The sequence below is a fragment of the Alternaria arborescens genome, assembly GCF_004154835.1.
Source record: "Alternaria arborescens strain FERA 675 chromosome Unknown contig_7, whole genome shotgun sequence".
Taxonomy (NCBI): Eukaryota; Fungi; Ascomycota; class Dothideomycetes; order Pleosporales; family Pleosporaceae; genus Alternaria; species Alternaria arborescens.
In genome coordinates this window covers 72,566-85,658 of record NW_021167862.1, presented here as the reverse complement: position 1 = coordinate 85,658, position 13,093 = coordinate 72,566, and the positions used below count along the sequence as shown (strand labels likewise).

At 51.3% G+C, this 13,093-nt stretch overlaps 5 protein-coding genes across 5 annotated transcripts; 4 read left to right on the top strand and 1 right to left on the bottom strand.

Moving 5' to 3' along the window:
- Positions 1-400: 400 nt before the first annotated feature.
- On the bottom strand, positions 401-2,519 carry AA0111_g3746 (hypothetical protein; the record flags this gene model as incomplete). Its single annotated transcript, XM_028649666.1, has 3 exons — positions 401-1,269; positions 1,336-2,243; positions 2,290-2,519. 3 exons carry the CDS (start codon positions 2,517-2,519, stop codon positions 401-403), a joined length of 2,007 nt encoding a protein of 668 aa, XP_028508600.1.
- Positions 2,520-3,014: 495 nt separating this feature from the next.
- On the top strand, positions 3,015-4,982 carry AA0111_g3745 (hypothetical protein; the record flags this gene model as incomplete). The annotated part of the gene is made up of 5 exons (XM_028649665.1): positions 3,015-3,122; positions 3,169-3,299; positions 3,508-3,772; positions 3,830-4,387; positions 4,434-4,982. 5 exons carry the CDS (start codon positions 3,015-3,017, stop codon positions 4,980-4,982), a joined length of 1,611 nt encoding a protein of 536 aa, XP_028508599.1.
- A 473-nt stretch (positions 4,983-5,455) lies between these two features.
- AA0111_g3744 (Peptidoglycan deacetylase) lies at positions 5,456-6,650 on the top strand (the record flags this gene model as incomplete). Its single annotated transcript, XM_028649664.1, has 5 exons — positions 5,456-5,500; positions 5,558-5,618; positions 5,670-5,749; positions 5,800-6,404; positions 6,458-6,650. The coding sequence occupies 5 exons, from the start codon at positions 5,456-5,458 to the stop codon at positions 6,648-6,650; spliced, it is 984 nt and encodes a 327-aa protein (XP_028508598.1).
- A 588-nt stretch (positions 6,651-7,238) lies between these two features.
- AA0111_g3743 (hypothetical protein) lies at positions 7,239-8,726 on the top strand (the record flags this gene model as incomplete). Its single annotated transcript, XM_028649663.1, has 2 exons — positions 7,239-7,301; positions 7,353-8,726. 2 exons carry the CDS (start codon positions 7,239-7,241, stop codon positions 8,724-8,726), a joined length of 1,437 nt encoding a protein of 478 aa, XP_028508605.1.
- A 1,506-nt stretch (positions 8,727-10,232) lies between these two features.
- On the top strand, positions 10,233-11,106 carry AA0111_g3742 (hypothetical protein; the record flags this gene model as incomplete). The annotated part of the gene is made up of 3 exons (XM_028649662.1): positions 10,233-10,289; positions 10,367-10,806; positions 10,857-11,106. The coding sequence occupies 3 exons, from the start codon at positions 10,233-10,235 to the stop codon at positions 11,104-11,106; spliced, it is 747 nt and encodes a 248-aa protein (XP_028508604.1).
- Positions 11,107-13,093: the final 1,987 nt, after the last annotated feature.

Here is a 13,093-nt window from a genome sequence, read left to right as displayed (position 1 = left end):
TTAGAGCGAAGGATTACGCCCAACAAGGTCATCATTGATAGGATGATAGCGAGAGCGAGGAGATGTTGATAAGAGTGGGGGAACTGCTATGTGCATGACATTGGCTAGCTGCAGCGGAAATATGCGGAAATAAGCATGTAAGAAAATGAGTCTTCGTTGTATCACACCTACAATACTGAGCCTTAATGGAAAGATTACACGACGTTGTATGAACAAGATTTCCAGAATCGGAGTATGTGTGAGTCGAGTGCGAGAACGAAAAGGTGTGGGGTCATTGAGACAAGAACACTGCTAAGTCATACATCTATTCGCGTGAAGCCAATACCCTGACCTCTCCTTGGAACTCCAAAGCCATGCACACAAAAACGAAAACAACCAACATAACCGAATATGTAGACTTTTATGTGTCTTTCAGAAATTGCTCGTAGTACTGGTCCATCCATTGCACAGCAGCCATGCCATTCTCCTTGGTGCCATCAACGAATCTCCGCACTGTGCCAACGTAGCCATCTGGACGTACGTTGACCACAACAACCTCCTTCTCATCAAGTCCATCAAGCCACTTGTCCATGCATGTTTGCTTTCGCGTGTCCTTCTCGGGAATGTCATCGAGATATAACGTGAACGCAGACTCACGAAGTACCGCTGGTAGATCTCGTATCTCAAAGTTGTTGCGATCCTCGTCGGTCACCAAGGCATAGGTGAAGACACCACTGACGGGTGTGTACCGTTCAGGAAGGACGAATTGATCGTGAGGTGCTGCGAGAGGTGGCTGGACGGTATACGAGGCGTTACCAGCAGCCGTGACACGCCCAACGTATGAGTTGTTTCCTGAATGCGCGTGGCAAACTGTCTCCAAGAAGGGCATCGACGTGCGAATATTGTGAGTGAAGAAGTAAATACGAAACTGGCCAAGTGCAGGAATGTCGGTTTGCACATCGACTGGGTTGGCATCGATGTAGCGCGTAACCTTTGCAGGTGGCAGTAGGTAGCCTGGCTTCAGATGACCTCTGTTGTAACCTTTCGCTTGAACGTTGAGGGTGTTAAGGTCGTAGCTGACGCCATAGCCAGAAATGAACGCGACGTTCTTCGTGAAATTTGCTGCGAGCGCTGCTGGGTCTCCGTCATGGAACGCATTCGCGTGCTCGTAGTCAAAGTCGATCAAATCCTTCGCGATTTTCTGTCGTTCTTGCTCGTAGGAGTCGAGTAACGCAGGCTTCGCAAGACCTCGCGTTGCAAAGTTGAGTTTCCAGGCCAGATTCCAGGCATCTAAAGATATCAAAGTACCAAGTCAGTGTATGTCTCACAGGCAGGTTCGTACAGGGGAGATTCTACCATGCATTGATGTGTTCATTCCTTGTGCTGCCTTGGGGGAATGGGTGTGACTAGCATCACCGGCAATGAAAACCCGTCGCTCGTCGTCTGTGAAGCGCGCCGCGACTCGCTGTCCGATCTTGTAGCGCCCAAACCACTCAACGTTCTTCCACTCGAGCCTGTATGGCTGTAGTATCGCCTGCGCTCGCTTTTGCACGAATTCTTGTGTGGTTTGCTGCGCTCCAATCGCCTCTGTAGATCCTGGCCGCAGTTCGATGTAGAGACGGGTCAAACCCCTCTCGCGAGGAATCATCAGTACGGAGCCTAACGCATCTGACTGGATAACCACTTTACTCCAAATATCGGGAAAGTCGGTATCGAGTACACCGTCCAGTACACCCCACACAGCATCGGTCGACGATCCCACAGGGGTCGCACCTGGTATTGTCTTTCTCACTTTGGAGTGGGCGCCGTCGCATCCAACTATGTATCGCGTGGCGAAAGTCTTCTTTGCGTGGTTGACGTCTTGCTGACAATTGACAGTAAGTGGACGAATGGACATGGGCGTATAGTCAAAGTCGACGAAGGCCGTGTTCCGGGAAACAACAACGCCTCTTTCCCGTAGATCGTCTTCCAAAACGCCTTCTACCATGCCCTGGTGTACCAACAGTATGTATGGATCAAGCAAATCGACTACGGGTGGGTAGTGAATCTCGCGACCAGTGCGGTGAAGCGACTTCTCGGCCGACGATTTCCAGAAAGCAATGTCATAGATCTTGACACCCTTGCGTAGCAGCGGCTCAGCGATTCGCATCTGGCGCAAAGTCTCGATGGTCTTTGGCTGGATCCCGTCGGCGCGTCCCGTCGAAGTGCGGTCAGGTCGGTCGTCGATGATGCGGGCTTTGATACCATACCGTACCAGGTTGTCACTGTTGGTGTCAGATTGCTCTTTCTACTCGGCATGACATGACATACGCAAGCATCAGACCAGCTGGTCCGGCGCCGACTACCATGACATCGCTCATGAAGCTGGAATAGTCATCGTTCTTGGTGTACGAGAACTGCGACGCGACCTCCAAGCTACTTCCCGATGAACGGGACTCGGTGTCTGGGATTGCAATACCGGGTGCCATCTTCTGTCTTACCGATGACGGCGGGCTGTTGGACGTTGAACGCTTCATGAGGTTCCATAACGAAGGAGCCATGCTATAAAGTCAATTGTTGTCAGGGACGGCCAGCCACTAGGAGCAAAGATGGGGGTCCGCAGGTACGTGGGAAGGATGGAGGGGCACCGTCCGATTGTCTGTCGAGCATGCGTCCATTTTCAACCCATTGAAGAATGCCATGGCGTCTGGGAAAGTGCGTCAACGTGCTGCTGCATGCGAAAATGTTTTCGGTGATGGGGTGATGCGACGCAAGGGGTCGCAAGAGACGCATGCACTCCGCCGTGAACGCGTTCAGTCCAGCGGGTGGGAAGTGCGCTCCCGTCCACCTCGGCATCCCTGCATCATTCCCCCCACCGTTGACCAGCAATACGGTGCGCCTCCGAGGAGTATCAGAAGCCGATGGGTCTGCAGATGCCGCTATCTATACCATGTCGACGTCGTGTGCCTGTTTTAGGCTCGCGGGCGCTGTTGATGCGTGCATGATTGATTTCCAGACCTTCAGAGCTGTCTTCCAGCATCACATTTACAGTCAACATGACGACTTCTGAGATGCCGCAATGGTTGCAGACAGTCACGAAGAAGCGAACAACACGGGACGATGCCATCCAGAGATTCACGAATGCTCAGACAACGCCAACCGAGGTACAATGCGCCTGAGTGCAACAAAGTCACACATTAACAACGCCAGCAACCCCACGGAAACCACGAACCCCGAAGCGATCAAACTTTGACGGCCATCGATGATGCCCAAATCATTCCAAAGGCCATTCTGTCGTGTGCTGTGACGGCATCGCAGCTGCTTTCTGCCTACATCAACCGGTGAGGTCCGCGGCTTGCTCAGCTATCATACCATTCTCACGCCACATCTTCCAGCGCTATAGACGCCCACCAACGAGTACGGCGCCCCACTCCTATTCCAAGCTTCGAACATTAGTCCCTGAACGTCGCTAACATCTACCCAAGACGAATTGGCACGTGCACAATCGTAGCCCTACCCGCACCACGGAGCAATTGCTGACTTGCGCAGCCTTACCGAGATTCTCTTCGACGATGCGATTCAGCAGGCAAAAGCACTGGACAGCTACTTTCGCGAAACCGGTCAGCTTCTGGGACCCCTCCACGGGGTACCAATGACGCTTAAGGACCAGTTTGATGTCAAGGGCTACGACAGCACTCTAGGCTATGTTGGGCGCGCTTTCAAGCCGGCTCAACAAGATTGCGTGCTGGTATCTTTGTTGAAGGAGATGGGCGCAATCATTGTTGCAAAGTCCAATCTGCCACAGAGTATAATGGTATGTCATGCCACAATTTCCATGTATGAATGGTAGTTGGACGCTGAAGCTTTCTAGTGGTGTGAAACCGACAATCCCTTGTGGGGCCTCACCGTTCATCCGAGGAACCCCGACTTTACGTCTGGTGGCTCAACTGGCGGAGAGGCTGCGCTTTTGTCGCTCCAAGGCACTGTGATCGGTTGGGGTACGGATATTGGAGGCAGCGTGCGGATACCTTCTCACATGAATGGCCTGTACGCACTGAAGCCTAGTAGCACACGCCTACCGTACCAAGGAGTATCCGTGTCGACCGATGGTCAAGAGCATGTTCCATCCGTAATTGGCCCAATGACACGGAACATGAACTCGCTAACGGCAGTCACCAAAGCTGTCATTGATGCAACTCCTTGGGAACAAGATCCAAAGTGCTGCCCAGTGCCGTGGCGGTCAGAAGCCTATGAAGGTGCGCGTTTGAAACCACTGGTGGTCGCTATCATGCGTGATGATGGGGTTGTGAAATGCCATCCACCTATTGCCCGCGTACTAACCGAAGTCGCCATGAAGCTCGAGAAAGCTGGACATGAAGTGATCGAGTGGGCTCCAGGTAGCCTTCATCAAGAGTGTATTGACATCATGGTAAACATCAAGACAAATCATTCACTTCCAAGCTGACCAGATTCAGGATCAGTACTACACTGCAGACGGTGGCGAGGACATTCGACGAGACGTTGCCGCTGGCGGAGAACCATTCATTCCGCATGTAGAAGCTCTTGTCAACAAAGGCAAGGCGATCTCGGTATATGATTATTGGCAATTGAACAAAATGAAGCTTGCATTGCAGAAGCGCTACCTCGATCTCTGGAACTCAACAAAGTCTACCAATTCTGGCAAACCAATCGACGTCCTTCTTACACCTGTCATGCCTCATTCTGCCGTCCCTCATCGAAAATGCAAGTGGGTCGGGTATACAAAGGTGTTCAACTTCATCGACTATCCGGCTGTCGTCCTGCCTGCTGGTCAAGTTTCGAAAACCCTTGATGGAGAAGCTGCGAAGAGGATGAGCGAATATGAGCCAAGGAATGCACTGGACGACTGGAATTGGCAGACGTTTGATTTGGATGGCATGGATGGTATGCCGATAGGTGTGCAGGTCGTAGCTCGAAGACTGCAGGAGGAGAAGGCTCTGGGTGCGGCTTCAGCCATCGATGATATACTGAAGAAGCAGGACTAGGCCCTTTCCTGTAACATCCCATGGAATTTCGGATATGCAGTCTTCTGAACATCACGTGCCATCTGCCTGTTCACTATTGAGTTGTTTTCGACGTCCAAATGACTTGATGTATCCCAATCTGCATAACAGCTTAGGTCCAAATGTTGGAAGCATTGAACAGGATTCTGAAGAATGGGCTGATGCACACGTGTGCACGCGAACACGCGTTGATAAGACCCTCAGCAGCCGTCGGCAGGTACGATGAATCATAAGATCCCCCCACCTTCCATTTGAGCAATCAGCTTCATCAAGTGGGTTACCCTGCATCAATAATCCCGAAAATAAGCGGGGTAGCTACACGTGCTATCATGAGCTATGCGACTGTCGTTCTTGCTGCGCGTTTGGGCCAAACCTTACATCGACTCTTTCTACCTATACAACTACGTTATCTTCCACCAGGCTGCGGCATTGTTGAATCTTGAACGTTAAGCACCATGGGAAAGAAGAAGGTTCTCGTCAGCTATGGTGTTGACATTGACGTAAGACATCCTGTACGTAGTGAGCATGAGTGTGGTCACTGACTGGGCGATTCACAGGCTGTTGCTGGTTGGCTCGGTTCGTACGGGGGTGAAGACTCTACGAGCGATATCAGCAGAGGCTAGTATCCCGTCTGAGACAAGAATTTTGACAGTAGCTTACAGAGCACAGGTCTCTGGGCTGGGACGATAGGAACCCAACGCCTGCTGAAGCTCTTCGACAAGTACGGGATCAAAGCAACATGGTTCATCGTAAATTCCACATTCCCACGGAACCGATGTGTCTCACTGACGTTCTACAGCCAGGTCACTCTCTTGATACCTTTCCCGAAGACTGCGCCGCCGTGCGAGATGCGGGCCACGAAATCGGGCTCCACGGTTACTCACATGAAAACCCTGCCGACATGACCTTCGAGCAACAGCGCGACGTTCTCGATAAGACCTACAAGCAACTCACTGCTTTCTGTCATGGCAAACCTCCACGCGGTTCTGTAGCTCCATGGTGGGAAACTTCCAAGGAAGGCACGGAGCTTCTCCTCAGCTACGGCATCGAATACGATCACTCCATGTCGCACGAAGACCACCGCTGCTATTGGTTGCGTACGGGCGATGAGTGGACGAAAATAGATTACAGCAAAAAAGCAGTAGACTGGATGAAGCCCCTTACCAAGGGGCAAGAGACTGGACTGGTGGAGATACCGGGGAGCTGGTATATCGACGATTTGCCGCCGATGATGTTCATGAAGAAGAGTGCAAACAGCCACGGATGGGTAAATCCAAGGGACGTGGAGCAAATATGGATGGACCACTTTGACTACTTTTATCGCGAGTACGACGAGTTCGTCTTTCCCATGACAATTCATCCCGATGTTAGTGGAAGGCCACATGTCGTGCTTATGCATGAGAGGTATGTTCAGTGAGGAGTCGTATCATTGACAAGGGCTCTGACAAGAGTTACAGGATTATCGAGCATATCAACAAACATGAGGGTGTCGAGTGGGTGACAATGGAACAGATGGCGGACGACTTTAAGAAGAACAACAAGGTGCCGGAGAACGCGATGATGCCGTCACCGCGTGGTGAGATTCTCAAGCTACAGAAGGAGGGGAAGGCATATTCACTGCTTGATTACGATGGTCCAATGCCCCAATAGCGATGATAGAGAAGCCAATGAGTTGCGAATGTCACTAGTCTTTCTGTCATTGTCTGCGTTGGTGTGACCACTGTCTATGTTCCCGCCTGCCTATCTCGGAATGATCGGAACACACATCGGAAGCTCAAGCTCGGAGCTATGGCCACCGCGTCACTACTACTGCATACCCCTCACGCCAGCCACGTTCTATCCATCTACCATCATCTTTTCCCCCACTCTTGCACAAGTGCATCAATGCCCATCCGTAGACGCAATCACACTTGCGTACCCACCAATCGAGTGTTCCCCCATTCTGGTCCTAAACCACACCATGTCCTCGGGATGCCAGACTAGCTCGATAAGCGCCAATGCCATGGCGTCGCGCATCGGTCCAGTAATCATCAGCTAGCCAGCTGTCACGCGTATGGGTCGCGATAGGTGGGCGAAGATGGTGGTACGTGATGCCATTCAAGTAGTGACTGTGTACTTGAAATGTTTACACGGTTGATGGACGACAAACTGCTACACTAGCATTTGCTTTTTTTTTAATCTCCGTCATTGAATGTGAGGTTTGCTTTCTTTCTCAGACAGCATCATACTCGTGACATCATGACCGGCGTTAAACCTGAGGTTATTCAGAAGCAGCATAGGGATGAGTCCAGTAGGCTCGATGTAACCTCTTCCTCCCAAATTTCACATGCTTCGACTAATGCTCATTGATAGGTCATCATTGTTGGCGCCGGCTTAGGTGGTCTTGGGGCTGCTATATCAATTCTCCTCGCCGGTCACAACGTTCACATCCTCGAATCTACCCCCGAGATAGGCGAAATTGGCGCTGGGATCCAATGTTTACCCAACTCCTCGCGCGTCCTCATATCTTGGGGTCTAGAAGAATACCTCTCGAAACATGCTACTTCGCCACGGCTGTGCAACATGATCGGCTGGAAGGGCAACAAGATAAGCGATATGGATTTCCATGAATATGAAAAGGAGTGTGGTACACCCTTCTGGGATTTCCATAGAGCAAATCTGCACATGGGGCTACTGGAGCGGGCTGTGGAGCTTGGTGCTAAGCTCACTACAAAAGCGCGAGTGGTAGACATCGAGTATGAAGATGATGTTGGCGGCAACGCTACGAGTGCCATCGCCATTTGCCAGGACAGGACACGATACAAGGCCGACTTGATAGTCGGTGCCGATGGCATCAACTCCAAGTGTAGGGAGATATTACTAGGCCATGAAGACCCACCCCTGCTCACTGGCGATCTGGCTTACCGATTGTTACTCAATACAGAAGATATGTTGAAGGACCCTGACCTCAGGGGCTTCGTAGAAGACCCGCAGGTCAACTACTGGATAGGTCCAGATGCACACGCTGTCAACTACGTCCTCCGTGGTGGCAAGCTGTTCAACATGGTGCTATTAGTACCAGACGATATGCCTGCTGGCGCAAATACATTGGCTGGAAATGTTGAAGAAATGCGTGCTCTGTACAAAGACTGGGATCCGCGGATCCCAAAGTTGCTGGCACTTTGCCAGTCGGTAGCCAAGTGGCGTTTGATGATCCGACCAGGCCTCGATCCCACATGGTCTCACGAAACTGGAGCATACACAATACTCGGCGACGCTGCGCATGCCACTCTCCCGTATCTTGCGTCAGGTGCTGGTATGTCGTTGGAAGACGGACACGTCCTCGGTCTATGTCTAGGCAAGATAAGGAGCAAATCTACGGCCGAAAAGAAGCGAGCATTAGCTGTCTATGAGCGCTGTCGTCGTGAGCGCACAGAGCGCGTCGTTTCACGTGGTAATCGTCAACAGTACCTCTACCACGTCCACGACGGTCCCGTGCAGCAAGATCGTGATCGCATGCTTCGCGCTTTTGGTGAATATAATGGCAAGGGGAGGGTGACCCAAGAGCAGTACGAGGAGAAGGGACTGAACGTGGGCGACGATCCTTTAGCATGGAGATGGGGTGGTGTCGGAAGCTGGCTCATTACATATGTCTGTGAAGAGGATGTTGAGGTTCGGTGGAGGGAGTATGAAAACGAGAGGAGAACCGAAGCTCGGGGAAGCGGTGAGTTAAGGGCTGTATTGTAGAGTATTCTGAAAATGAATGGGTTGCTCGAAGCCTCCAGCTTCGCAGACGGAGTTGCATAACCAAACGACGCAAGCTAATTCAGTTGCATACCTCACACTGTGCTTCAGTGACTACGGCGACGTGCCAATGGCTCATCAACCACAAGTCTAGCACAAAATCTCAGGACCACTTGCCATATCTCGTTTCGAAGAAACATGCGCAATACTAGCTGGCGCCACTGACGACAGGGTATTGCACGAGCTTGCAGGCATCAGCGCCACCACATCGCCATGCACAGCCGCAGGCACTAAAATCGTCCAGGTAAGAAGAAGGCAGATACACCACGTCAGTCTCCAGGTGAAATCATCTACATGGCATCAAGTGACCTACGTGTCAGGCTTCTCATCCCGCCCTGAAAACGACGTGGCGGTTCAGCAGTGGTAAACATGCACAAGGCTGACCCATCTACCTCCGCCTCGTCTGAAGTGGGGTGCTCAGTTGACGCCGTCGATATGCAGCAAGAGAAAAGCAGTACTTCGCAGCAACTCATCGTTGCCCGAACAGTGAGGCGGTCGAGCAACTGCTATGAAGACTGATGCCCAACGTGGTTGGTATAACATGATGCACGGTGCCGGCAGCTTTCTGGTTCATGTTAGCTCCCGTTCACTATGTTGTGCCCTGTGGGGCACAGTCTCTAAGTACGAGCTGCTGTTGTACCGCCACAACATATCGAATCCGATCCCCGCTCAGCCACGACTACCCGCTCGCCGAGGGCAGCCCTACCCGCCATAGGCATCACAGACGTTACCCTCGCCAGCTGCGCGATTAGCCCTGCTTAGTAACCGGTAGTTGCGCGATAAAACGGGTAGCTGGAGTCGCCCCAGATGCCTGGCGGAACGGGATACGCTCTCCCCGCCTGTGCGACATTATTACAAAGGATTAGAGTAGGCAGACGATCTAGGGTGATCCCAGGCGGTCTTCAAGACAATCCGATCCGATTCTGGCATCATGGACTCGCCAACACATAGCCCACGCCGAGACAAGACAGGATTCGTTTCCGAGGCCTCCCTCTCGAGTTTTGTATGCCGCCTTCGGCGCTATCTGCCCTTTCCGAGGACTTGGGATTCGTCCACGTATTATCAGGACCGGTGAGCCAGAAGGCAACTAGTCGTCAGCACATCGTGGTAACGAGGCAACCAATACAGCCCAATTATGAGTGGATAGCATCCAGCGAGATAGCGACACAGCACCACTGCTCTCGCCTCAGAATATGTCTGGTTATGCGTTGTCCACACGAGGCACATATGATGAGTTGTCGGGGTTCTAGGTCACTCTTCGATTGCGGCGGCCGTCGAGCGTCTAATCGCAACGAGCTTCTTGGTCCTTATTCACCTGGTCAAAAAGCACTGATTGATCGACTTCTAATCTTTAGATGGACTTGCAATCGTACGCTTCATTTTGTGCACCTTAGTATCCTATCGATCCTAGACAGGTTGTCAGACGCGATTTGGGCCTACGATGCAAACATGATGCCAGTACAGAATACTCGATCGTACAGGACCACATATGGCTTTGACGATATGGTGAGTAGAATGATAGAGATCTCATCAAAATGTGGTGCAGAATATTGGCGTTGTTTGCTGAGCTGACTCTGTAGCAGAGCGATTCAAATGATCCGAATGACGAGACGTACCTCGCCTCACACACCGCTGACGAGCGCACACTTGCGTGGGCCTACCAATCAGACTCATTGCCATCAGAAGAGATCGCTGCCTACATCTGGCCGCCTTCAGTCTATGAAGCAGCACAGAATGTCCACCTAGCGTCTCTGCCACCAAGGTATCCTCACCTTCGTATCGATCATCGCACGGTGTCTGTAGGAGGGTCCTGGCAGCCATCGCCTGCGGCAACCTCCTGTTATTCAGACCGGAGGCGGTATCTCGAGCAGCAGCAGGTGAACAGCATGAACATACCGGACGGCAGATATCTTTCAACATGGAACTCTGCGGATTTGGATCCAGACTCAACGACAGGGAACCTAACACCTCCAGCTTCCGATACGGCCAACGATAAGGAGGATAATAGCTCAAACATAGCCAAGTGGGTAGGCCAAAAGACTTCATTCATGAACATTGCTGACCTACGTGAAGCGACAAGTCGAGTCTGCACTGTTCTGTCTGCGTGGATAAGCCGCCATTCACTGGTCAATACGCACAGAGAAACCTGAATCGTCATATGGCCAGACACGAACCCTGCCTGGGACAGAGAAGCAACAGACATATCCGTTGCGAGCAACCAGGATGCACATCGACATTTGGGCGTGAAGACGCACTGCTCGTCCACCTCCGGCGAAGCCATCCGGAGCTGAATACCCCACCAGCAAAGAAGCGGAAAAGGTGATGCCAGATCCTGGATGTAGCTTGCATCTGTTTCAGAATCCTAGATGTCGTTGCTAGAGAGCCTTTTTGCGGGTTGATGAGTTGCGTTCTCAGGCGTTCCTTTGGTGTTCGGTTTTCGCTCCATGTACAAGAAAAGGCAAAAGATTTGCGTGCTCTTAGGCCTTGCACGCTGATTGATCACTTGTACTACTACTCTGTAATCCCATGATGTCAAAACAAAGTTAGTGTAACGTTGCCTCTCGATCATCGATTGCTGGTACGACAAGCTCACTCCATACTATCTAAAGCACCTACTGTTACAGGCTAACCGATCGAATGATTGACCATAGCTGCATCGAAGCTACGTGATAACGACCCGGGGCTCAATCACCCGAAGAGTCTTAGTTAATGTCGTCTATTCGACAGAAGATGTATTGGTTCCTGATTACAATAGTGGAAGTCTTCTTTTTCCGGTGCGACAGGCTGGCCTAGGCAGGCCTCAATGTCAGTGCGACGGAAAATGCCTATTGTAGGACAGCATGTGCAAGGTTCCGGATCGACCTGTGAGGGTGATCTGAGTAGCTTCTAGCTGCTGTTGCATTAGAGTCTACTAGCTTCCTCTCAAGGGTTTTGCGCGCAAGTCACCACGGTTGATCAGATTTGTTCGTGTATCTGCTGGCTTGCAAGTCGATTCTCAGTCGTCGGGATTTGTAGTCCCGGATCTCATAGCAAACACTGTAGTATATGCCTTCCAACAAAGGCAGATGTGTATATCTAATATGCTCATGTGCACACCGCTTCTTCCTATGTGGCGTCCTTCTAGAACTTGTCCCGATGCAATGCATTGCAGACTATCGACGGCGAGTATGGTTGCTCTTTTGAGGGGTATAAGGGACTTAGGAGGTACCAAGAGTAATATAGTCGATTTGCCGCTGCCAATATATCAGAAGCCCCTGTCGCTGCCGATCTCAGCCATTACGTACAAGCCATCCATGCGCGTATCGCACCATGTAACGGGAACCTTGTCAACGATGGTACTGCGTTTTGGAGCACATTCACATAAATGTTAGCCAACGTATGCCGAAATGGTACAAGAACCGTGGCCTATTTCACAACCTGAACCTCAGGTGTATGTTGGCTTCCGCTAGCCAGATTTCATTTTTAACGAGTCATGTTGACATGCAGCCATATTCGTCATCACCATAAAGAAGTTTAGGTGTGGGAGAGCGCGAATGGTTTTTCTTTGTTCCGTAGAGCTGGGTCAAGACCATTGCTTTGAAACCAAGTGGTTGGGTACGTGTTCTTGTAGCGGCGATGAATTGAACCACATTATCCAGGAGACCGTTGCTCAGCAGGGTGCCCCTCTGGAGTTGCGTTCTCCAAGCCCTTGCAGCCTGTACATATTGATGTTCATTGGGTAGCGAAGATGGGCGTCTGACTCGAGTTTTGACATCTAGTCCCATGTTCGTCTCCATAGAATCCAGTGTCTTCTCTTTGCTGGTATTGCTCCTCCCGAAATATACTTCACTGTGCGGGAGAAAACTCCCTGCCGATAGGGAAACCGTCGGGCCGGTCGGGTTTATCGGTAAGGTATCGAAGAGCGAGAGAAGTTTCCACTAATAGCCGGCGCTGCGCCGGTCGCGAGCCGTCCCGTCAATCCACTTTGTTTTGCAAGAAAGCGTTCTCGATATCGTAATACATGTGTTCGAACAGGAGATCCCTTGTTAAACTTCCAACGTTGGCGGAGCGCCACGCAGCTTCGTATTCGTCACAAACCCGCTGCAAGTCAGACGCGCAGGAAGCGTAAAACGTGACGGCATGGGTGAACAAGGCTAGAACATATGACTTACTCGCCCGTTTCGTCCGTCATTATGCTTGTTGCTGATATCTGCGATACCGACAGGATAGCTCTGAAGGTCTCTGGAGATTTGCGGGAACTATGCTTTCGATGAGCTGGTGAAGTGACTATCTGAATCCTCAGGTATAGCCGTATCTGCTCGTTGGCTTGA